Raw genomic sequence first — 26,544 nt, 5'->3', positions numbered from 1 at the left:
GTGAATGTTGTTACATGGAGGTATGGAGAGAGCATAGACAGGTTGGTCAATGAAAATGAGGATCCACAGACAATGTTGATTTACTTAGGAGTTTATGTGTGCAATACACAATTGTGAATATAAACTAGTCCTTACTATTCAGCTTTTCATTTTCAAAATGAAAAGCATCTTGAATTTAAATTAGGAGTGGCCAGAGTACAACCCATAAACTCCCCAAGGCCATTTTTGTAGCTTTCCAGATATATCCAACCCCCCCCCCCAAAAAAAAAAAAAAAAAACTGGGCTTCAAAAATAACTGATGTCCTAAAGTGGGCAATAATGCCTCTAAACTTTAAGACGGTTTGCTATTGGCCATTTTACCATGCTTTCAGGCATTCTCTGTACAGGCCTGTTTGGGCTTCCATTCATGCCCACTTCTGCCAGCAGTGTGAGAATTGTTGTGTTTCTTACCCCTTTATACCACTATTTTTCCACTAGGTGTGCGATTCTGCCTAAACTATGATGATAATGAGAGTAACAACACTCTGAGGTTCTGCAGTTCTGATACCTCTTCTACCTGCAAAGTCTTTGTATGGGTGCTGACATAAATGTTTAAGAAATTCAGTTTTCTGAATGAACATGGCTTTGAGAGAAGGGAAAGAGGTCTTGCTGGATGCAAAGACATTCACCATGAAAGATTGCTTTTAACATAAAGGAATACACAGTACTTTCTATCTCTTCCTCTCATTTTGGTTGCAATGGTAGTTGCAACACAATCAGCAAACCTTGGCCAAAGTGACAGAGATCTTGTGGTGGTACACCACCCCCTTAGATTGACAAGGGCAAACTTGCCTCTTTTTTTCTGCAGAAGGCTGCCAAAATAAGTGTGGATTAGGGCTTTTCCCTTTCTCCTCTCCCATTTTGGATAGGGACTGTTTGCACTGTACACTGCAAGCAGGAATAACTTATTGTTTTTGGCCATAAGAAGGTTCACTCAAATTACTGAAATTGTTTCCAGCACTAATTTAGCTCTCAAAACCTAGCTTCAGCCAGTATGGTATGCCACATTTGTAGATCTGTTTGGATGCATCTTTGGTCAATAGCCAAGAGAGAGAATTCAGTGGGTTGGCCACACCTCTCTTTGTAACTGTGAGATAGCTACACCTCTTTCTATGTGCTGTCATCATTGCTGCAAGTCATCAGTTGATGAAGATCAACATCAATGTGTCCATGGAAGGCCCTTGATGCACTGAGAGGCCAATTCAGTGGATGTTGGGTCCTCTAGCATGACCATGTTCTACTTGGATGTCCATTATGAAGATGGTATAGGTGACCTTGGAGGAATCTGCAAAGAGTTGGAAAAGAAATACAATTTCTTCAAAACCTTCCATGATGTTCATTATCATTTATTCTCTTTTATGATAATTTTGATTCCATTTACTGTACATACTCATGTATAAGTCTAAAAATGTAGGTCAAAAATTGACCCAAAAAACCTGAACTGACTTATCCATGGTTCAGTTTAAGTATCGTATCTTAACTCTTATTTAAAAGAAGGAACCATTTCCTGGGAAAAGCAAGAGTATAATATATGAAATACTGACCCCCCTCTACTCTCTCATCCATCCTATCTTAAGAGTAAGCACAAAGAGTTATGTCTGCTGGAATTTTGTAAGTTCTTTGACATTGTTTTGCTTTGCTTCATCCTTTAGATCCTTTGCTATATGCCCCTAAATTTTACCCTCGACTAATCCACGGGTCATAGCAAAATTCTTAATTTAAGCCCCAAAACTTGCGCTCGACTTATACATGATGTCAACTTATAGTCTAGTATATATGGTATTTATTATTATTATTATTATTATTATTATTATTATTATTACATTTTTGTAAGAATTCTTATTTACTTTCTGTGACTTTACTGCATTCTTAGCTATGGGATTAGCTTCCAGTCACATCCCAGGTTTACAATCTCCCCTAAAGATAAAGATAAATACACTACTTCCCAGCTGGCCATTTAAGAAATTCCCAAAGGGTTGTGGGCTGCTCTTTCATTTACTGAGGTGGAGGATTAACTTCCACTAGAGCTGGCAATGCCACAAAGAGCATGATTTGTTTTTTTCCTATGACTCCTCTGTTCTGCTGCTGACAGGGATTGGATCCAGCTGGGACTGTCTATAATATCCTTGGCAAACATGGTGATAAGCTTCTCGTGACAGTGAATAGAAGCAGAACATTACCCAGCATTCCAATGGGAAAGCAGTCACTATGGATGACAAAAGAATAGATCTCTATTGTGTGGAATGATACTGAACTTAACAAGGGAATGGGAATTGGACCCATTCCTTTACTAGGTTGTCACATTTAGCCAAGGACGGTTAGGCTTGGTGTGTGTATATCAAGATGAAAGCTGAGAAAGATGAACAAAGAACTGCTTCTGATCATGACCTGAGTGTGGTCAAGGGCAAACCTAATTTTAAGGGTGAGGCCAGACTTTTTCTTTCAAGCCAAAGATACTTTGGCTTTACTCACTTTATTGGGAAATCTAATGATGGCAAGAATAGAAAGGGCTCTCTCTCCTGAAACTGCAGAAATTGCATGGTGATCAAGTCACCTGTTAAATGAGGAATGAGTGGCACATCCAATGAAACTTAGGCCTGTTACAGACTGCCAAAATAAAGCTGCTTCGGGTCTCTTTGGAGGTATGCTGTTTAAATGATGCATGCATCCTAAGAATCCAGAAGCTGCACCAAAGCTGCACTCCAGTGCTTAGGATTGGATTGTGGCTTTGGTACAACCTCCGGCCTCTTAGGACCCATGCATCATTTAAATAGCATACTTCCAAAGAGACCCAAAGCAGCTTTATTTTGGCAGTCTGTAACAGGCCAAAGGCTGCTTCCTTTGCATCTGCTTCCATTGGCTGCTACTTTTGTTTTTTAAGGGCCTGTTTCTCTTATCTTTCTTACCTGCCTGTGTACTTTTATGATGCCGGAAGGAGTATTTGAACTACTGCAGCTGCTGCCAAATTTTGGTGTCACTGTTGCAGTAGCAACAGTAGACCCTTGAAAGTTTGGCAATGGGAAAGACAGTTTGTCCCAGCCCCCACATCAAGACGTTGTCCACTCTGGTATTAAACTGTAGTTTCTTGACTGAGAACATTTTGGATACAGCTGAGATTAAGAAACCATGATTTGATCAACCGTCTCTAAAATCAACCCAGTATTTGAGATAAACTAGCTTTGTGACATGGTTCATGTTTTTTACCTGAATATTTTCTTGGCAGTAAGCAGAACTTGGAAGTAACTGGTTTAAATTAATTTCTCTTTCTTTTCTTTTTGCAAGGATAATACCTTAAGTTATATTACAACGGTAACATAAATAGCAATGACCGCAATTCCTTTTTAAAATGTAACAGTATAAAAAGATTTCAATCTGTAATGGCAATGAATTGTTTTTCACAAAGCAAATTTCCAAGCTCTGGCAGTAAGTCCCACTGATCTCAATGTGTCTTACTTCTGACTAGAAAGCAAAACTTTAGGTCTGCTTTCAAATGAAGTATCAGTTGGGGTTTTCTTCATTGTTATTTCACAAGACACCCATATTTAAACAAATCTTTCAATATGAAAAATTAAAGAAATTTACTTCAAGTCACTGCCCCCTCTTTTTTTTAAGAGGTATATAGTTCTGTACTATTTGAATAATATAAACAGTACGAAAAGGGTATGCTTTGAGTGAGAGTTCCTGCATGGTAGGGGGTTGGACTGGATGATCCTTGTGGTCTCTTCCAACTCTATGATTCTATGAGAAGTGGTCTTTACCAATGTAGTACAACCCTACTGTCTAGCAGCTGAATTGGGAACCTAGCAGCTGATTTAACACATATCCTACAAATATTCCTCCGAGGTTTTACAAATTCCTCCTTGTGATGGCCCTAGCATACCAATACTGCATTATTTCTCCATAAAGATTCTTTTGTGGGATACACAAACCAACAAATATCAGCTTGGCCCTTAGTTATCAGGAGTGGGGGAAACACTTCACAGAATCTAGGCCTAACCAAAACAGGTTCTGAAGTTCAATTTTTGGCTCATATGTTGTCTCTAGCATCCATCAAATAAAAGGAGGCAAATTTGTTTAAGTTCTTCATAGTGTGGAACAAACAATAACAATGTGGTTTGCTCCCTCATCATACCTTACTAAAGGATTTCAGTAACCATCACTTAAATTTCTGCATTTGGTGTACACCATTTGGAAACTACACAGCTTTTCATTTATAGTTCTTTGATTTGCCCATTTTGAGTCTATGGCAGCCATAGTTCCCAGTCAGCCGAGACTGACCTTCTCTTGGCTTGCTGCTATCTGAGCAGGGCATACAAAATGTAACTATACATCATGCAAAGACTAAGAACAGAATGACTTTTTGCATGTCATCACCGCCTCTGAAAAAGCTTTAGTTGTGGGATCTATAAAACCAGACACACACTCAGCTTGCTGGGTGCCAGTTAAAGCTTGCCTCTTTTCCTTTGACTTGTGCCTTTAAACCGAGTCTAACATGCAGAAATCTAACCAACACAGTGTTTAGTACCAATACTGGATAGACTGGTAGAGCGGTAGACTGAGACAGATAAATAGAAAGTGACATGAAAGAGCATAATCAGATTAATATTTGTATATCAAACTATGGTTAAATAAGTAGGAACAGGGTAGCAACCCTGTAACATGTGGCAGCAAATATTTTTCACACCATCAGTTCAGTATGTGCCATTGTAGTTAAACTGAATGGTTGTTAGCTTGTGCTGAAAGGGTTGTATGAAGAAGCCTATGCAAATCTGTATTTTATACATTATGCTGTACAGATTTAATACAGGCATTCTTTGGAGATGTATGCCTTAGAAATGAGACTTTCAGATTAAGCATGTGTTTATCTCCTAACAACCAATCCCAAAACAGAGCATCCTAAATACAAGATACACAGTTGAGATAGAACAAGCATGTGCTTTGACAAACAAGTATCTTTCATCACTTGGCATCCCTGTGTTAAACACACAGTTTTTCCTGTTTGAACATTTCATTCTTCTCTACCCAAATGCAGACACACAGGAAAGGGATGTGAAAAGGTGTGCAGTGCAACAGATGGGGAACATGATGCACCTGAAACCTTGTTGTGAGGAAGCAATGGAGGAAATAATTCAAAATACAAAAGTTGCTTGTAGCCAAAGTGTTAAGCATCTCTTCCTTCCCTCTGGGTTGTTTGTTTTTGTTTTCTTAACCTTCTTGTGAAGAGCAGTTGTTTTTTCAAGAAAAACAGTGTGCATGATTTGTTTCATATGCCTGCATGTGATGTGTAGTTTGCCCCAAACTAGAGTATCTTTTTAGCCTTACAGGATGCCTTCGATGTCATCAACATGCTTGCCGGAGACAATGTCAAAGATCATGAGCTGTGGTCCATCCTGAAGAAACTGGGAGTCAGTTTGAATAACAAGGAGTTCCAGGAGCTGCTGAAGAAAGCAGATGTGGAGAGTGAGTCTTAAGCTTTCCACAGCTTTTACCTTTGGGTTGGTTTGACAAAGGTGTGATGGCAGTTCCATTCATTTTTCTTCCCAAATATGTCTAAGGTTATTGATTTCTCTTTTGGTTTTTAATATTTCTCTGTATCGCCTCTTTTTTAAAGTGAGATTTGTATGTACATGGATGTCTGCTGCTTTGGCTCTGTCAGTCAGGCAGAGATTGGCTTTTGAAAGTAACCTATTTGAACCAATGGCAAGAGGAGAGATTTTCCATAACTTTGCAAAGAAATCATAGCACACTGAACATTATTAACAGTCCAAATCATTGTACAGTAGTAGGTTGATTTGCACAATGTGCATTTAATTGCTAGTCGTTGTTATTTAGTGTGCACTGTTCCTTTGCACATGGCCAGTACAGTATTTTAAATTGATTTCCTTTTTAGAAGCTTCACAATATACTTTCTAATAAACATTAGGGGTTTTGTCATTATTTGGAGCCCTTGTGGCACAGTGGTTAAATGCCAGTGTTGCAGCCACTCACTCACAAACCATAAGGTTGTGAGTTCAATCTCAGCCAGGGCTTGCTGCTTAGCATCCTTCCAAAGTCACTAAAATGAGTACCCAGCTTGTTGGGGGAAATTAGCTTACAGTTGTAAACCACCTAGAGACTGTTTAATGCGGTATGAAGCACTATATAAATGAAGCTGCTATTGCTATTGCTATTACCTATGAAAACATTTCTCTACAAGTGTTGTTGTTGTTGTTGTGGAGTGCCCTGAAGTCATTTCTAACTTATGACGACCCTAAGGTGAACCTATCATGGAGTTTTCCTGGCAAAATTTGTTCAAAGGGGGTTCGCCATTGCCCTCTTCTGAAGCTTAGAGCATGTGACGTGCCCAGGGTTACATGGTTGAGCTAGGATTTCACTGCTTATATCCAACTGTACTTATCAATGAGCCTTTGATTCATCTGTAATAAGAGAAGTCAATCAGGCATTTCTGTCTTCCTTGAGCCCTAAGGCAATGGTGGTGGATGTATGGTCTTTCCATCATCTCTAACCCACTGAGCATGTTCACCGCAGCTAATGGCAGCTGGGGTTCAACAACATTTGGATGGTCAGAAGTTATTTCTCCCTGCCCTAAAGGTTTACCTAGGCTATATAAATCCCACTGAAAAAATAGGTATCATAACACATTCCTAAACCTTGACATTGCAGAAGACGGGATGGTGAACTTCAACGGCTTCATGGTTGCCTTGGGGAAAACACGGCTCTTCACTGAACTTGCAAGTGAGCAGACCAGATGGCTATGCATATGTTTGGGTAATGGGGTAAGGGCATTTACAGACAGAAAAATTATGGTAACTCATTCTCCAGCACTAATATTTGTAATAGGCTCAAACCAGTGCTGGTAGTGCCATGTCTCAATTCCGTTTAATGAATTTCATTTATTATTTTTTTAATGGGGTTGGATAAAATATATCCATTGAGAGGGAGCCTTAAGAGCAGAATTTGAAGTGTTTTTTAAAAGATACTTGTTATTAAAAAAGTGACTCTAACCAATGAATTACTTTTGGTGACTTTTAAATTATTATTATGAAAATATAAAAATGGCCAAAAATGGCCTCCCCAGCATTGCATTAGAAGTAACAATGTGTTTTTTTTTTAAAAAAAAATACTTCTTTATTTGTGTTTTATTTTGGATTTTATAACCACCTTAGAATTTTTGAACTATTTTCTGTTTTATGTCTTTTTATGTTAGTATCTATGTGCAATATTTGTGATAACAATTAACATCTAATAAAAATTAAAAAAATAGAAGGAACAATGATTAACTATGATCAACCATAGTGTGTTATCTCCAAAAAGAGTGATTGCCTTCCCAGTCTTCTCCTTACTTTTTAAATGATTTTTACACTACTGCAAAAGAAATGCAGCACAAATAACTCACCCTGCTTTTCAAAAAGCACTACAAATAATAAAATCGATGCAATTATGATTTATCAGGATTAATATACTTCAATCAAACTTCCTATGTTGAAAGGACTAGCATTTTTTATCCTCAAACTACTTCATTTGACAGACGTAGTACTGATTAATCCTATATCACCCCATGTTGTCAGATGCTTAAAATGTCCCAGTTTTTCTCTCTCTTTCTCTTACTTTCCGCTTTCATCCTCCGCTTACTCCAATTGTTGCAAACTGAGTTTAAAATGAAAAAGTAGTTTGCACTCAATGAACAGAGGAGAGGAGACACTAGGTAAGGTGCATAATCTTGCCATCCCTGTAGGCTCAGGCAAATGCAAACTGCTGCAGCCTCATATTAATAATCTCTGCCATCTTGACCACATTCTGATGTTGCTGGGCCACATGTGTCCTGATTTTCATCCATTCACTATGAGAGTTTGGAGATCTGGGAGTCAATTTTTAGATCCCAGGATCCACCATGGGTTGCACCAGCCCCTCTTTACAAACCTGGAATTGGAAGTGTTCATAAATCTGCTTTCATTTTTCAAAAATAGAAAATTCAAAGAACATTATGGGGAAAAAGGCTTTTTATCTGCAGGAGTCAACAAAAGAAAAAAACCTCAGACATTTTCTGAGGAAAAGAATTGCTGAGAAATTTCTGTTGAGCTCTAACGTGAACTAAAAGAATAAAAATAAAAATGGGCCAAATGCATTACATAATATAATCCTTTTTCAGGTAACCTGCTGAATTTCTCCATGTTTGTTTTTTCTTGACCCCTTTGTATATTTGGTGACAGCAGTGATTATGGCACTTCTTTTAAAGGGTTTAAAATAAAATAGAAACAAAAACCATGCATTCATGATAATAAAACAAGACAGTAAAATAGAACAGATAAAATCACCCAATTAAAATTCTTGGCAAACAAAAAGGCTTTGATTTTTGTGCCAAAATATTATTATGCTGATACCAGTCACCCTTTCTTTGGAAGTATATTTAAAAATCTGGGTACCAGAACTGAGCATGCTTTCGTGTTAATAATGGAAGGCAGCAGGATCTGATTTGAGAATACAGGTGCACTTGTTCGCAATTTTACAGTGTTGAAGAACACCATTCAAGCCATTGAAAAGATCAAAGGAGACAAGATGATTGTGCATGATCTCCCTTTCTTTGTGAGAAACTTGGGGATCCAACTCTCTGACCAAGAGTTTGAGCAAGCTCTAAAACAGGTGCCTGTAGATGGTAAGTATTTGAGGAGCGTCTTTCTCATCCACATCACTGAAATGCCCAGCCAGCTCTGCAACAGAAAGGCTGCTTTCTTTTTATTTTAGTGCCCCTGTGAACTGCAGCGGACTGCAGGTATACCTGAAAACTAGTTGCCACAAAAGGGAATCATGTTTTGAACTGAAAGTACAGGCAGTTCGGCCATTATTTGCCTGATTTGACTTGGCCCATGACAAATCTTTCTCCCAGGTTACAAATTTAGGCTGTCAGTTGTGGAAGCAGCTTATTATGCACCTTCTCTGCACCCTAGCAAAGTAATTCTTGTACTTCTCAAATATATGCATGCAATTGTTTCTTGATTTGCAGGCAATGGAAAGGTAGTTGTGAGAGACTTCATTAAAGTTCTTACCAACATTCCACATTTCTCCGAACTGTCAGGTAAGTAAGATCCGTAGTTAAAAAGGGAAGGAGAGGCGGCATTGCAATAAGCTGAGCTGGGCCATGGATAATTTGTCTGAGTTTGTGAAAGTTACAACAACAATATGCAAGCAAATAGACTGACAAAACATCTCAATTAAATTGTCCTAGATGGGATCACAAAAGTAATATTGGTAATACTCATTGCCCACCACCACCTCTGACCCATAGCTGCTGTGTTATCGAAGCATGGTTAGGACACCCGTTTTCATTGACAAGGGTAACCCAACAATGAGTTTGCAATTGCACTAGTCACCCGGTGTGAAACATTGTCACTGGGGCAGTTGCGATATTGAGGGTCATGTATCAGTGTCTCCTCCTCTCTCGTTGTCCCCCCTGAATTCAACCCATTATTTTTGTGAATGAAAAAGCCAGGCTTTGCATCAGGCTAGAATAGCCCTTAGTTTGATATATCAGAAGCTAAAAACAAAGGCTGCATCTGCACTGCAGAAATAATCCAGTTTGACACCACTTTAACTGCCATGACTCAATGCTATGGAATTCTGGGAATTGTTGTTTGCTGTGGCACCAGAGCACTTTGACAAATAAGGATAAATGTCACACTAAACCACAGTTCCCAGAATTCCACAACACTGAGCCACGACAATTAAGGTGATGTCAAAATGTATCATTTCTGTAGTGTTGGACACAGTTATCAGTGTTGGACAGACATTGTTCCCATCCTCAGTGAATGAGGCTATATCCTTTTAGGCACATCCTCAGCTCCCCTAAAGGAGGTTTTCTTTACTGAGTTTACTCAGTTTCATTTTTCAGGGAAAATTTACAGTTTACTTAGCCCATGCTAGTTTGCCTCAGCACTTAGAGCTGGAAATATTCATTTAGGGCAGTGGTTCTCAACCTTCCTAATGCTGCGACCCTTTAATAGGTTCCTCATGTTGTGGTGACCCCCAGTGGATAGAGGAATGGTGTCTCAGTTCCTAAGACCAACGGAAATATGTGTTTTCTGATGCTCTTAGGCAACTCCTGCAAAAGGGTTGTGATCCACAGGTTGAGAACCGCTGATTTAGGGGCTGTACAGATGGGCAGCATGTAGCTGCCCCTTTACTGGACAGATTAGGGCTGCGGCAACCACACACTGCGGCCCCAATTTGGCCACTGGAGACCACAAAAAGGAGCCGCAAAAAGTGGGTCTTTTTTGTGCTCTCCAAGGGGTGTTATAGCTGTAGCAGCATGACTTTATGATGCCTCTTTGGCACTGCATCATGTAGATGCAGAGCTGGAGCCATGCCATGATGCCGTGTAGACTGGCGCATGCCAAAATGGCACCCTGGGGCAGGCTTAAAGCATCCAGCATGCGGCCCACAGGCCAGCCGATCTGTATGGCCTCCAAGTCTGTGAAAATCTTGGGGTGGGATGAGGCCCAGAACTCCATTTTTAATGTTTTCATTTTTCATATGTTAGTTATTAGTTCCCATGAGCAAAACTCAACATTGCTTTTTCCCTCAGTGCTGAAGGATGCAATTAAAGCAGTCAGCAATATTCAAGGAAACAAGGTTTCTCTGCAGGACCTCAAATCCACCCTCAAGAACATGGGCATTTGTTTATACCCAGAGGAATATCAGGAACTAATTCAGACAACTCCCATTGACAGTGAGTATTACTAGGAGATTCTCACAGGAGGCAATGGTTTTGGCTTTGTCTTCTCAGCCTCCAACTGTTATCAGGAAACAAAAAGTAACAAATATGCCATAGCTCTTAATTGTGGTATTCCTTATTGAGAATCTTGAACAGAAAAAAGACTTTCAGTGGAAACAGAGGACTTCAACCTGCAAGCCATGCTCTTCTATGTTTTTTTTGTGTGCAATTACCTTACATGTGTGGCAAAGCATCCACTCTCAGACCCATCCTTCTATCCCTTATTCTGTTCTAATACAGCAGTTCCTTCACCTAACTTGCCCCATCATTGAATGGTGTCATCTTTTCATTTTGCAGAGGAAGGGAATGTTGATATTGAGAAAGTCAAAAAGAAGATATCCAAAACAGAACGCTTTAAAGAAATGGAAGGTGAGCAGTGAGAAGAATGAGAATTGTAAAGAGAGGAAAAATCTTGTGTCACAGAGTACAAATTCTGCTCTCTTTCTAATACCACTATCAAAAGAACATATTTAGAATATGCAAAAGAAGGGGTGTTATAGCTGTTATTCTCCCAACTTCTCCATATCAATTTCTATGGTGCGAGAAGGGTGTTGAACACCTACTCTTTAAAAAGTCAACTATTCACAGTTCAGGACTTATTCTGTACAAAACCTTTTGCACTTTTTTGGACAGTAAACGGAATAGAAATACTATTTTCTGTGCAGAATATGCTGTAGTTGAGGACTAATTCTGTGCAAAATTTGAAGGTGGTTCTTTTGTGTGTTTTATGCACAATAAAACCACATGTGACTGTGAGTTTTGCTCAGATTAAGTCCCAAATCATGAAAATTCTTATCAGTCCAGGAATCTCCTCAAGGTTTCTTAACACTCAAGAAATATATTTTTCAACTATTTTCTGCATCTTTTCAAACATTCTTTGCATCCCTACTTTCTCCACATAGCAAATCCCAGACAGGCAGTGACATCTTTTAACTTCCAGTTTGTGTTTCTCATTTAAAGGGGGGGGGACATTATTATCCAAAGAGTGGGGTAGGTTTCTTGCACCTTGTGGAATTTTACTACAACTCCCTAAATACCCCAGCTTTGCTCTGGTTAGGTGAATTGTTTTCCACTAACTTCACAATGTTTTGCTGATACCTGTGCTCTTGCCCTGTAATTCCTTCCCTTGCACTGAAAACAGGAGAAAAGGAGCTAGGCCTTGATATCTACGAATCATAAACATAACCATAGAAGTAGCCATGGTACAAGCAGAAACAGGCACTGGTGAAAACACTTTGTGACAGTACGGGGCTCGACAGACGGGCAGAAAGGGGGGTAACATGCTTCCCCTTTCTGCCCCAGAAGCAGGCCGCAGCAACCACAAGGCACGGCCTGTGCACAGCAGAAAAAGAAGCCCCGAAAGGGGCCTTCTTTTTGTGCCTCAGAAGGGGCGCCATTGGTGTGCTCACGTGCCATGATGATGCCCCTCATGCGCTGCACTGTTTCGGTGCTGCACATGGCAGACATAATCATTGCGCACCTCGTGTAAATGGCAGTGCACCAAGATGGCACCTATGGTGCGCAATGGGGCTCAGGAGCATGTGGAAGCTCTGCTCTACCAAGCCCTACTTTCTGCCCCAGGCCGATGCAAAACACCAGTCTGTACCAGGCCCAAGTTTTTAAATAAGGTGGGTTTTTTCCTTCTTTTCCCCTCCAGCTCTGAACAACACCATCAAGGCCTTTAGTCAGTTCGGTGATGGGAGAGTGAAGGTTTCCGACCTAGAGGCATGCCTCAACAATATTGGGATCCATCTAACCAAGTCAGAATTAGCTCAGGCCACAAGGTCCATGGAAGTCTCTTGTGAGTATTTGTCTTACCTGTGATTTTTTCCAAGCTTGTCAAAATGCACAGGTTGCAACTCTATAAGAGGTCCGTACAGCAATAGTTTTTCTTTTGGAATTGAGGGGCACTTCACATGCAACACTTTTCATACATGTCTGTAAGGTGACCAGGGAAGAATTGAAAGTTTTAATCAGTTAATTAGCTGATCAACATTTGCATTGAAATAACATGTTTGGTTGGTGAAGGTATAAGATTAAGGGATAAATCCAATGGATAGCTGCAATTAAAGTACACCCATTGAATTAGTAGACTTTTTAAGTAATTGTGATCCATTTAATAATGGGTAGTTAAGAATAATACCTATTAATAAATGGGTCACAATTACTTAACAAGTCTAGTCTTTCAATGAGTTTACAGTTGTTCCTTCCCATTCACAGTTTTGACCTCAGACGGGAAGTGAGGATGGACAAAATGTTGCGCGCAGGGGGGAGAGCATGTAACCATTAAAAACAATGGAGCTTCAATATTTGCTGTTTTTCCTTTGTGGGTGTGGGCAGAATGGATCCCCCGTGAATTGGGATGACTGTACTTTAGTTGGGTTTATCCATTGGATTTAATCCTTAATTGGACTTTGTGGTGGAAGAGATTGGCAGGAAAAAGCAGCTCCAACCTGTATTTTCTGGAAGTGGATCAAAACCCTACTGTGCACACTGGCCACTTTGAAGGTGGCCTAAATGTCCATCTGCATGGTGAAGCATCAAACTGCACTGCTGGGTAATTTTTTTGTTGCCTTCCCATCGTGCATGCACACGATCACACAAGCACACCACCAGCAACTAACTGCTGGCTATCACATTGGATAGTTGCCACTTTGATTGGCCAAACAGTTGCACTACAATCCTCCACCAGTATAGGGTATTGGCACATTGGTGTGCCCAGTAAAACACTGTCAAAGCACAATCATACCCTCCTACATGCCCCCTTACTCCGCTTCACTCCAATGCCCCCACTTTTTTGCATTGCAGCTCCAACCACTTGGGTACACTGGCTCTGCACTCTTTTAATGCTCATCTGCACTGGTGCATTTATATGCAGCTTTAGAGTTAGGGTTAGGATGGATCGCTCCTTTAGAATTGATCTCACATCAGGACATTTATACACAGGGTCAATGGTGCATATTTTCGGGGCTAAATCAGAATATTCTGGATTCTTTTTGCTCTGTTTTTAAGCTCCGGAGCGCAGCTTTGATGTGGTTTCCACCTGCTAGGGAGGCATGCGTCATCTAAACGCCCTTCCTTCAAAGCAGTTTGAAACTGTTTTATTTGGCCCATCTGTTTCACCCCTAAGAGAGCCAGCATGGCACAGTGGTTTGAGCATTGGACTGGAGACTACCATTCCATTCCTGCTCAGCTGTGAAACCCACTGGGTAGCCTTGGGCAAGTCATGATCTCAGCCTCAGGGGAAAACAATGGCACAAAACTCCTCTGAACAAATCATGCCAAGAAAAACCCATTAGAGGGTTGGCTTGGGGTCGCCCTAAGTCGGGAAAGACTTGAAGGCAGATAACACACACAGTTAGAACTAATAGTTGGATTTATTCTAATAGCACACTAGATCATTTCTGAGGCTATTTTGGTTTTGATTAATTATAATACGTATTTTTAATTAATAGATAGATAGATAGATGATAGATAGATAGATAGATAGATAGATAGATAGATAGATAGATAGAGACAAACTAAGTGGTAGATAGAAGTAATCAAGCTTAAAGCACTGACTCCTGCAGAGATATAGAAGTTATCCACCTCCAAAGTCAGTAATTCTGCAATATTTCTGTAGCAGGAGTAAACCTAGTCACACTGAATACAGCTACATGTCAGAATTACCTAATCCAGGAATAATTGAAAGGAAGCAAATCGTGATTTACTACAGTGGTTCTCAAATAGTGGGGTGGGATCCCCAGGGGGTGTGCAAGGGGTGTGTGAGACTTGGAGGCACTGATCCCTTCTCCTCTTCGTCTTCCCATTTTTTTTTACACATAAAATTTACACATGCATTGAGTTAAATATTGAATTTACTTAAATAAATCCGTTCTAGTTTGAACGATGTGTTATTTCCTTAAAAAATGTTAAAATATGAACATACATGAATGTGCAAATGAAAATATGCACACTAAATAAATAAAACATTTTTTATTAATATACTCCATTGAACGGGGAGTTGCAACATCTGTATGTAGATGTGAAAAAGGACCCCAAGGGTAAACAGTGTGAGTACACTCCAACAAATGATCTCTTTTGCCAGAAAAAAATTGTTGAGGATTCTTGGGGAATCTTAGGACTGAAGAAATAACCTTGTAAAACCAGGCCACACTTTGTCCACCACTGCTTTAGAGACTTTATTTCCTTTATACTTACAGCTACCATGAAAGGTAGGCCATATTATTCCCACATTCTAGAGGGAGGCCTATAACTGACAGCAAGACTTACCTATGGTGACCTAGCATGTACATGGATGAAACTGTGTTCCCTGGCTCATAACACATGAGTTCAGCCACAGCACAAGACTATTGGGAAAATGTGATTTACCTTCCTCAGAAGGAGGTTAGCAAGGAAGGATCTTCGGGGAACTCAGAAGAGAGGAATGGGTTGTAAGATAGTACTCAAAATAAAATCTAGAAGAATATCTGTGTCAGTCTGTTGCAGCAAAAACAGCAACAAAAACATCTTGTGGTAGCTTAAAGACTAGCACATTTGATTTGGCATAATATTTTTGTGGAGTATACTCAGTTCATCAAATTCACTCACTAAGTCTCTGTTATTATAATGCTCACCTAATTTCTTGGGTTTCTTCTGTAGCCGATGGGACTTTAAATGTCCTTGAACTGACTTCAGCTATGAAAGGAACAAGGTTGTTCAAAACATATTCAGGTAAGATCTTGTTCTGCTCCAGAATTAATCTGTGTTAGAAGCACTTCATGAGATATCTGAGTAGTCTGTATTTACAGCAGTAGAAGCTGGTAGCTTCCATGACAGCAGAGCAGTGAATGTGTTCTGTTTTGATTGACACCTTACAGGAACAGTCCAAGATGCTTTTGAGGGCAAGGACTCACCTTAAACAATTCCTTTTAAAAAGTTCAGAGTAAACCGTATCATCACTATCCAATTAACATGGAAGCTACCAGTCGCCACTGTTTTAACATTTTGCTTAGTCTAGTTCATATATTAGTTTTTCACAATTTACTGTGCTCAAAGCTGCTCACAAATAATTGTAGCCTGGCATTGGCCAAAGATATAGTGCTGGCTGCAATGAGCAAGATTCTCTCTTTCGCCCTCAATCCACATATAAAAGCCAAATACCCTGGCAGTTGAACGTGGCACTGCATCTAAGAGCAACAGATTAGCACAGACAGTGCAAGGAAGGCCCATGAAGTAGCATACAGTTCTCCACCAGAGGTGGCTGCCTGTGGAGTACTGATAGCTTTACATCCTCAGTAGCTGATACACCAAGGCCTTTCTCCTTCTTTTGCAACTGCTTGTGCCAGTGTAGTTATGCTACACAATGTGCCAACAGGATTCCAGCATAGGTCTCACGATGACATGATTTTTTTAAAAAAGGAAAAAAATGATGCTTTTGTCCAGAGACACATTCACTTAAATGCCCCCACTGATAACCATAAATTTCCCTCTAGAAGTCCCTGTGAGAGCACAGCGGGTATGAGGTCGAGTGGGTTCTGGACCTCACCACTTCGGGATCTACCCACAACCAATTCTGATTTGGGTCCTTTCACGTGCTTTCCTGGAGCCAGTGCAGCCTTTGGACCAAGAAACAAGCAAAATATAACACCCACATCCCCATCCTTGAAATGGGATGTGGCATAATTCTCTGCAGAAAAGATCTGGCCTGAGCGAGTGGTCTTTTCTAGTGTCTCAAAGTGAGAACCTTGGCTTTTAAGCCTGACATTTAACTGATATTGCTGCTGCTATTCTCTGCTGCAGCTGTGTTTGAGGCCATCCTTGCTCTCAAGTTCATCGAGGAATACAAGAATATGAAGTCAAAACGTGTGAGAAGAAAGCTGAATACTTTTGGCCTACAAATAGCTAACGAGGTGATCTCCCAGGTACTCATTTCAGCACAGATGACAGGTAAGTCTGCAAGATTAACCATCCACATATTGGTTTTTTTTATCACATGCGGGAAGGAAGCGACATCAGTAATGATGATCGCACGATACCACTTCCCTCCCATATCTGCCCTGTCCCTTTTCATTCACGGGGAAAACCTGTGAATGAACTACCAATCGTGCAATGCCACGGGTGCAAAAAGCCATTCCCAGGGCATTCACGCACTTGGCAGTCACATGATGTCACTTTCCCCTCCTTCCACTTCCCTTCCTCCTCCTAGTTTTATATATGTGTGTGTGTGTGTGTGTGTGTGTGTGTGTGTGTCTTTTGCACAATTTCGGAGCTCTGAAGCCTCAGAATTTTGAAAATTCATTTTAAAAAACTTAAATTGGAGCTGCAGAACTCAGTAATTGTGCGAAAACAGTTGTAAAAAAACAAAAACTAAAAAGTAAAGGCATGTTGGGTAAGGCATAAGGGAGAGACAGAGGCATTAAGGGAGAGGACAGCAAGACAACACGGTGCCGGCAACATTCCTGGTTGCACAAATGAAGAAGTACAATGGTGGCTGCTCTAAAACTGGCATTTTGCCATTTTATTTTGGCTTGCAGGATTGCAGCATGAAAGGGACTGGTGTGATAATGCCCTTTCTTCTATTGATTCTACAGAAAGCTATACGAAATATTTCTGATAGATTATTTCTGTATTGATAGTAAAAGATTCCAATCTTGTTTCCTTTCTTTGGAACAAAGTTTTCCGTAATGCTTGGAACTTCTTAGAGGAAACTGTGCACTATCTCTCCAAGTGGACTATATCCTAAACCACTTTTTATCAGTTAAAGTAATGGGGGAAATGTCATAAAATAACTGCTCATACAGGGTCCTTTCAAATTGGGAAACATATAGGAAACCAACTATGGAGTCCTGTTGAGCAATGGAGAGAAAAAAAGAAAAACACACTTGGTCACCTCATTCTGCAATGACCTGAAAATGATCTGGGGAAAGAAAACATCTGGTAAACTGGAAAACAGATTTCAATGCAACCTAAGGGATGAGAATTCCAACAATCCATGCTAAAAAACTACATAAGGCTTCCCTGAAATTGTTCCCAAAAGCAGAGTAGGAACAAAAGAAGGGCAGCGATTTACTGCCAGAAACATAGAATATAGAGATTGCCCCTGGAAATTAAGGCTTGTGCACATCTATTTCACTCTGTTTTTGTGAAAATTTGCTAGAAATCAAACTATATGTTACACATAGGTCCATCACTAGAAGCTGGAAAACTGTTAGGATCCCAAAACACAATTCTAACAGACCTTTGTGTCTGAACTGCAAACAAATCTTGTGTATACCTTCTGATAACTATTCCCAAACGAAAGCAAGCCAATTTTCAAACCATTTGAATTGTGGAAAGCTTCTGCTGTGACAATCAGACATCTTCAAGTATTTATGGAATTTCTGCTCCTAATGATATATGTGTGTGTATGTGCCTTCATTTCACCTGTTGATGTTTGGCGACTCCATGAATTTCATAGGGTTTTCTTAGGCAAGAAATATTCAGAGGTGGTTTTTCCAGTTTCTTCCTCTGAAATATAGCCTACAGCACCTGGTATTCATTGCTAGCCTCCCATTCAAATCCTAACCAGAGCTGACCCTGTTTAGCTTCCAAGATCAGAGAGGATCTGGTCCCTTGCTTATCTGTGATGTACAGTTTGACATTTGGTCCCAAGCTTCAACATTTTTGCCTCAAGGTTATTCTAGATTATACATTTAGCATACTTTAAAGGGGCTGCTCCTTTTCATGGTGAAAGGTATCAGTTTGCTATAGCATGTGATTTTTCTTCACCAGCATATTATCATGCTTTATTTTGTAGTTGGCTCTTTGAAGCTAAACACAGGTTTAATGTTCAGGTCTAACGGTTGAGACACATTTTTCTGAGGAAATCTTATAGGACGATTCTTCTTGTAGGTCAACCATAGGGACAATGCATTTCCTTTAATACCTAATCGGTCCCTAAGCTTTTTTTTCTCTAGTGAATAGTAAAAAAAAAAATTAATCAGTTTTTTCACACAGTGTTTTTATTTGTTTTAATTTGCTCTCTCCGCTGTAATTTGTAGAAGCCGGGCAAGCAAAATTCAATGACTTCTTGAGGGCTTTGATAAGGAATCAAGAGTTTAAAACATCTGCAGGTAAGAGAAACAACTCCAGTAGAGTCAAACTCCTCTTGGAAAGAGTGAAGAAGTCATCAAACAACACATTCTTGTGGTTTTCAGTTACTATTTTTATTATTATAATAATACTTAATAATACTTATTTATTTATACCCCGCTCTTTTTATGTCATGTTGTCTATTTTTCTGAATGGTTGGAAGTTGCAGGGGTTAGCATTACAGTTTTATGTTTCTTTTTGATCATTGAAGAATTATGACATCGTTGTATTTTTCCTGTGGCTAAAAATGTACAAAGTTGGCACAATGGAGCAAAACGTATTTCCACAATCAGCAGACAACAATGTGGGTTAGATGTACCTTTCTGTCACACTTTTATTTATTTTAAAAGATTAATATAATTTATTCATGAATATTGTTACATTTTTCATTTGTTCCTTATATTATTTACATGTTACATTAACTTACAAAAAAATCTTTCTTTAAATTTTCTTTAGCTTTGAACTCATATTCTTACAGGTTTTGTACTTGCTAAAAAATGTAAATGGCTTCCTTTTGTCTAATTTGATTAGTCAAGCAATAAAGAAATAAAAAAGAAAATAGTTTCTTATTGTTGTACTTTGTTTTTCGATGACCTCAGTTGAACATAGAGGTTCATGTTTTCTTTGAATCGTTTCAGGGTTATTTTGTATTTTGGGTGGTATATTGTAAGTATCACCTCTCCATGACCACCTTTTTTTGCAATACTCCATTATAGTATCCCAATCTGTACTTGTTTTTTTTAATGATTTCCCATCTGTCCAGTTAGTTAATTTATTCAATTCTATGTTGTCTAGGACTCTTAATTTCTGGGAGCATATTGTAGTTTGCTTTATGTATATCATTAATCTTCATGTGGATGTTTTTCCAGAATTTTTTTATCTTACTGCAGGTCTACCACATGTGAAACCAATTACCATTCGCTTCTCCACATTTCCAAAATTTGCTATCTTTATTTTTGTATATCTTGGACAGTTTTGATGGTGTCAGATGCCATCTATAAGCCATCTTTAGATAGTTCTTTCTAATGCTTTGGCATTTTGAGAATTGGAATGTTTTTTTTCCCTTGAATATACCCAGCTTTCTGGGTCTATGGATCTTCCTAGGTCTTTGGCCCATTTCATCATTGATTCTTTTATTATTTATTGCTCTTGGTTTCTTTCCAAGAGTATTTTATAGATTTTTACTACTTGTTTTGGTTTGCTTCCTTCTGTTATCATATCCAATTCTTTTTTCTTGGTCTCACAGTCTCCTTCCTTTTGATCTATTTTGTATCTATCTAATAGTTGTTTGTAGACTAGCCAGTGTCTTTCTAGTGCAAAACCTTGAATTTCATTTATTTGTTTTAATTCATATTGGCCTTGGCTGTTTTTTCATCAAGATGCCTTTGTATCTTATCCAACCTGTAATTGTTTGGTCCTTCCTAGAAGGGTTTCCTAGTGTTTTTGAATAGAAAATATGTTTTATTTTTTCCCGCAAGTAGCAAGGATTGATTTATGAATAAAATGGTGCTGAAATTCTTTGTGTATCTTTCTCTTGTCATACCAGAGGTAGGCATGCCACCCTAAGCGCAAATTAAAGCTTTCCAGATTTAAAAGTTTTATGTTTTCTAGTTTCACCCAATCTGACAACCACACTAGGATGTTTGCTTGATAGTATAATTGTATATTGGGTAAATAACAGATTACAGATTCCAAATGATTTTTTTATTGGGAGGTTTGTGAAAAGAAGGTTACGTTTTGGGAGAATTGCCATTTTGATTGCTGCTATTCTACCCATGAAATATAATTTCAGTTCTGGTCTTGTTGGATGGTTTTCCAAACTGTTTTGTAATTGTTATCAAATAAGTCTATATTCTTATTTGTTAGCCAAATGCCAAGATATTTTGCTTTAACTATATTGAATTTGAAATTTCTTGTAGTTTGTTCTTTTCTGTATTCATCATATTTCTTGTTATGAACACTGTTTTTTCTTTATTTATTTGGAAGCCTGCAATGTTTTCAAATCTTGTAAAGAGATCCATTAACTTGGTAATGCTTTCTGTGGGTTCTTCAAGGAAGATTGCAAGATCATCCGCATAAGCTTTTAGAATGTATTATTTACCTTTGATTCTTGTCCTTTTACCTTGAGTACCTTGCGGTCACACTTAGTTGCTCAGTTTAATATTCCCTGTGCTTTGTTAAATGTCTAACATCTTCCCTTCCCTATAGCCTTATCAGATGGCTTTAACATTCTTGCCAAACTAAAAAATGGAAGGATTGGTGTAGAGGATTTACAAGTACTTATGAAGAGCTTCAACATGAACTTACCCTCCAAGGATTTATCAGAGGCATTGGCCTTTTGCAGTATTGATGGTGAGTATCTGTTGTGTCTTGGGTTGTAAATGAAAATTGTTTGTGAGCTGGGGGTGCTGTGTGTGTATACATGTGGATGTGTACACACATGTATTATATCTATATTTTAAAAAGCATGAAATAAATATTCTATATTTAAAACAATACAATCTCCATTTTGTGGGAGAGAGGAGATCCTTAGCCTACACAATATTATTCTTCTGTTTTTTCCACATTTGCACCTTTCTTCTCTGCTCCATTTTCAGACAACAAGACAGTAAATCTGAAGGACTTCCTAAGGGGTGTGGCCCATACTAGTACTTTTATTACTAATCCAGGTAAGTGAAAAGAGATCTCTCAAAATAGCAAAGCGGGCCTGGGGGACTCGCAGTTACACGATTCTGAGTTAGTGACTCGTTCCCTTTTTTAAAAGATAGAAAGAATATGTTCTTGCTTGCATCCCTTCCTCCCCTATACTAGAAATTAAGCACTGAAAGGAGAAAGAAGAAAGTGATAGCTTCAAAAGTGGATAGTGGGGGATATATCAGATCAGTAGAGAAAACAGATAGAGGAAAAGGTAAAGGGGTCATGTGACAGGAGAGGGCACAGGAAAAGTGAACTGTGAACTATAAAGGGGCATATAAAGGGGCAACACATCCAGATGGCACCTGGTATGGGAAAGTGGCATTAGGCTGTCTTGATGACCTTGAAGAGTGTGTTTTGGCAGAATTACAGCTGACTTGCATGACTCTGAGCACGCTCCAGGGGGACCAGTTTGACCTCTATGCCCTTGAGTCTACCCTGAGCAGCATGGATCTTCCAGAAGCTAATGAATTACTGCAACAAGTGATGAAGACAGCCCAAGTTGATGGTAAGCCTTCCAAATAGAGCCTGGTACTGTCCTCGTACATTAAAGAAAACTATTTGCTCTACTCTTCAGAACTTGAAAACATTACCTTTTTATTACAATTATTCCTAGAGCCCACCGCCATCATAGGCACTAGTCATGCTTGGATGGGGGACTCTAGGAGTTATAGTCCAAAGCACTTTTCCAAGCTCTGCTGTCCCTATCTGAACAAGATTTTGCCTTGCAGGTCATGGTCAGGTGAATTTCAGAGAATTCATGAGGATTTCCATTGTCATACCAGAACTCCCAAAAGCAATTGGTAAGGACAAAACAGAGTTTTAGTTTCCTGTTCCATTGATGTGAATTGTGAGATCTACTCCTTTGGAGTTGGATTCATTAATTAAATTACTGTGCAGAAGATCTCTGTTCTCATTATCTTTCCCTTGAAGTCTCAGGCTCAAATATGATGATCAGTTGAGTAATTCTTTCCCTGACACTTAGATTTTTTTCCAATGCAAAGTAACTGTAGTAGACAAGAAGTGAGCAAAGGGGAACAGATATCTGCTTAATGAGAACACAGTTGCTGTGTGCTCATTCAGCATAACCACAACGGACTGGGTACATCAAGATATGGGTATATCATTTGGTGAAAGCATTTTGCACCAAGTGTCATGTGTTGTGTGAGTCTCGGTTCCACATGGATGAAAACTGAGCAGATTTGTTTTCCTCTTTCTTGTACTTGGCAGTGCTGAAGGAGACTTTTAATGCAATGAGTGATATCAAAGATGACCAAATCCATGTGAATGATCTGCCAAAAACTTTGGCTGGTATGGGCATCAATTTGACTCCAGAGGAGCTCCAACAACTAAAGAACTCTGTTACAGTCTCAGGTGAGATTACAATGAACACTGCTTAGATATCAGCATTCCATGTATTGATATGGTCACTTTAACCAATGTGACATACTGCTCCATTTCGCCATTATGGAAAGGTGCACAAAAAATGACTCCATTAAAACTGGGGAGGGAAACCATATAATCCTAGTGATATCACATATATTATCCAATAGGAACCCATATCTTTGCCACCATCTGCCCAGCAGTTTCTGTCATGATAACTCAAAAGCACACTATATGTTTGAACTATGTAATTCTCACTTCCAGTCCCACTAATGTCAGGATGGAATTCTGACTCTTTTCTCCCAGTTTTCCAGTGCAGAGGTACCCAATAATAACTTCAACCTATATTACAGAGCTATTATGTCATTTGCAGAAACATTGTATGTAAGTATTATGCGTATTATAAGAGCATGTGAAAGTTTGCACTGAAATAAATCCCTTTATATTTTATGATATTCATTAGTAAGTGCATTGAGGATTGCAGTTTCAAGCACCATACAAATGCTAAGCATTCTGATTATCTCTCTAGCCTGTGGGCTACAACTGGGGCCCTGTCTGCATGGACCAAATAAAATGTCTTCCTTCCGTGTTCTCTGCAAGGAGTCTGGGTGATGCATGGCCCAAACCCCAGTTCTGGTCTGAACAGTCCAGATGGCATTCTTCCAGTTCAGCACCAAATCTATGGTATACACCCCTCCCTTATAATGTATTAAAATACCTTTTGCTCCATATCTTCCCAAATGATCCAGAACCCTCCATTATGACTCTGGGCAGTTGTTTACAATGTGTTTCTCACTCGCTCTGAGGTTAGAACAAGGCACTCAGACATGTGATCGACACTGGGTGCCTCATTCTAACCTCAGAGTGAATGACTCACTTCTGTGGTGGCCATGCCAGGCAACACAGTGGGATGCATGAGGGAAAAGCCATCCAGTGTAGCAATGGGAATGGCCAGGTGACAAGGGGATGTCAAGGCAACTCCATTGCCAGAATAATCTGGATTGTTCCTACAGTATTCTGGCCCATGCAGACATAACCTGACTTTCAATACGTAAGTTTATTCAATGCAAAATCCTTCTTCATCATGGAGGGCCATTCCAGGCACATACTCAGGATTTTTTATGCATAGCTATGACTTCTTCCACTCATACTGTCTGCCATTCTCTCCCTTATAGGTGATGGAAAAGTGCATTTTAAAGATGTCATGATGAATATCACTGGTGCCCAGTCCTTCACTGAATTCCATGGTTAGCGTGCTCTTATACAAATTCTTTCCTCTTTTTAGGACTTAGTGATCCATGAATATGTTCAAAGAAGCTGGAATGTGTGCATGCATCAAGGAAGGGACTAGTTTTGACACCCCCAATTATACTAAACTCACAGTTTTCTGTCAAGAGTTTCTCACTGATATGCCTTACTTTCCATCTGTATGTTGATAACCACAAACAGAATGGAGGATGGAGGTGTATGAGATAGAATGTCCCTCCATCATCTAAACTGAGACCTCAATATCAGGGAGAAGGGATCCCCAATTTTTTTTTTAAAAAGGTGACATAATTTGCTCCATTATACCATGTAAATTTAATACATGTAGATTCATATAACTATTTATTTCAACACTTGGGGTGGAAAACTGGCAAGTCAGCTATTTCCAGACTTCTGTGTATGTACTGGGTGAGCCGGTGATGTAAGTACTGTATATACTCATGTATAAGTCTAGAAATTTTAGTCAAAAAATTGACACCAAAAACCTAGATTGACTTATCCATGGATCAATGTAAATACTATACTTTAACTCATAAAAAACAGAACCATCCCTTGGTGAAAAGCAAGAATGTAATCTGTCCTGGAAGCACTGACCCCGCTCTATTCTCTCATCCATCCATCCATCCATCAGTGTGAGCACACAGTTATGCCTTCTGGAATTTTGGAAGTTCTTTGGCATTGTTTTTCTTTGCTTCATCCTTTAGATTCTTTGTTACATGGCCCTAAGTTTTATCCTCAGGTCATGTCAAAATCCATAGTTTTGGCCCCAAAACCTGCCCTCGACTTAAACATGAGGTTGACTTATAGTTATGTATATATGGTACTTCTGAGGATTCACGAGATATAATGTAATGTATGATTAGGCAAGGGTGGCTGACTCTCCATCCTAAATGGTGTCTCAGAAGACTGTATCTTCTGGAATGCTGCAGTATTGTTCTTGTGCAGTAGATCATTTTAAGTAGATGGAATGAGGTCTTGCCTGATGAGTTCAGTAAATACCTGTCTGCTTGAATGGGATAAATATATCACCTATTTTGAATACAAGATTGCATTACAGTAAAATTCTCACAGCTCAGATCATCTTATAGTGAGTGGTCTTTTGGACTGGTTATTTGGGACACCGTTATATTACGTTTACCAAAATGTTGTTTCTATAGCTTTACAGAATGCTTTCAATGTGATCAATGCAATTTGCAAAGAGAAGATTAAAAAGGAAGACTTGCCAGCTGTTCTGGAAGACTTGGGAATCCAGCTGTCCCCTGATGAACTTCAGGCAGCTCTGGCATTGGTTTCTATTGATGGTAAAGTTTTAATTAAATAATTCACATAATCTTGCCTTTCTTTCAAGATGGTCAATAAACTCCATTATAAATCCAAATTAAAAATAGAAAAATTATATAATTACATTTCTACATCTAACTCTCTGTCTAATACCACAGTTGTTAGTATGTCCCATCAAGTTATCTTCAAGTTATGGCAACCTGAATGGGAGAACTCCCAGAAATCCTGTTATTAATAGTCATAGATCTACTCAGGTCTTGCAATCCTAATGCTGTGGCTTGTTTAAGTGTGTGGTCTTTTGCTTACCCACTTCACTCTTCCCAGCACCGCTGTTATTTCCAGTGAGTCATATTTTCTAACAGTATGTCCAAAGTATGATAGCTAGTGGGAATTCATGCTTGATTTGTTCTCTTTGACCCATTTATTTGTCTTTGGGGAGTACAAGGCATTTGGAAACTCTCCTTCAATATCACATATGAAATAAATTGACTCTCCACCTTTCTTCTTTGTCCAGCTTTCAAATCTGTACATGAAAATCTGAAATACAATATGGTATCTCTTTTTTCATCTTTTATTTTCAGAGTTTAATGTAACTGAGGCCTCATCTACACTGGAGAATTAATGCATTTTGCCACTACTTTAACTGCCATGGTTCAATGGTACAGAATCCTGGGATTTGTAGTTTGTTGTAGCCATAAAGCTCTCTTACAGAGAAGGATCAATGTCTCACAAATTCAGCAGCATTGAGCCATGTTATGGTTAAATTAAACCAGTATAAGACTATATCAGCCAGACAGTTTTATTGCATATCATTATGAGATTTTGCAAAACTAGTGGGGATATGTAATGAAATGTAAAGTGCTAAAAAGTGCTAATGAAAAGGCAAGGTTAAGAAATAGGGGTGAGCTTCATCTTTAGTGCCTCTGTTCTATGTGACATGAAAACACTGCCTGCACTTAGCAACACCTAATGAGCGGACTGGAGAATATGATACCAATGGC

General features: G+C 39.1%; 1 protein-coding gene across 1 annotated transcript in view; it reads left to right on the top strand.

The window, feature by feature from the left end:
- Positions 1–26,544, top strand: part of LOC149309225 (uncharacterized) — a 98,655-nt gene that overhangs the window by 17,056 nt on the left and 55,055 nt on the right. The window contains exons 12-28 of the mRNA XM_089532153.1: positions 5,356–5,499; positions 6,703–6,774; positions 8,549–8,692; positions 9,041–9,112; positions 10,619–10,762; positions 11,105–11,176; positions 12,465–12,608; positions 15,449–15,520; positions 16,589–16,735; positions 18,829–18,900; positions 21,128–21,271; positions 21,517–21,588; positions 21,978–22,121; positions 22,345–22,416; positions 22,844–22,987; positions 24,172–24,243; positions 25,420–25,563. Coding sequence (XP_089388279.1) covers positions 5,356–5,499; positions 6,703–6,774; positions 8,549–8,692; positions 9,041–9,112; positions 10,619–10,762; positions 11,105–11,176; positions 12,465–12,608; positions 15,449–15,520; positions 16,589–16,735; positions 18,829–18,900; positions 21,128–21,271; positions 21,517–21,588; positions 21,978–22,121; positions 22,345–22,416; positions 22,844–22,987; positions 24,172–24,243; positions 25,420–25,563 — 1,875 coding nt within the window. The remainder of the gene's footprint in view (positions 1–5,355; positions 5,500–6,702; positions 6,775–8,548; positions 8,693–9,040; positions 9,113–10,618; positions 10,763–11,104; positions 11,177–12,464; positions 12,609–15,448; positions 15,521–16,588; positions 16,736–18,828; positions 18,901–21,127; positions 21,272–21,516; positions 21,589–21,977; positions 22,122–22,344; positions 22,417–22,843; positions 22,988–24,171; positions 24,244–25,419; positions 25,564–26,544) is intronic.

Source organism: Sceloporus occidentalis, unplaced genomic scaffold, assembly GCF_023333645.1.
Source record: "Sceloporus occidentalis isolate IW3139 unplaced genomic scaffold, rSceOcc1.0.p SCAF_7, whole genome shotgun sequence".
Lineage (NCBI taxonomy): Eukaryota > Metazoa > Chordata > Lepidosauria > Squamata > Phrynosomatidae > Sceloporus > Sceloporus occidentalis.
This window is presented reverse-complemented; position numbering and strand designations above follow the sequence as displayed.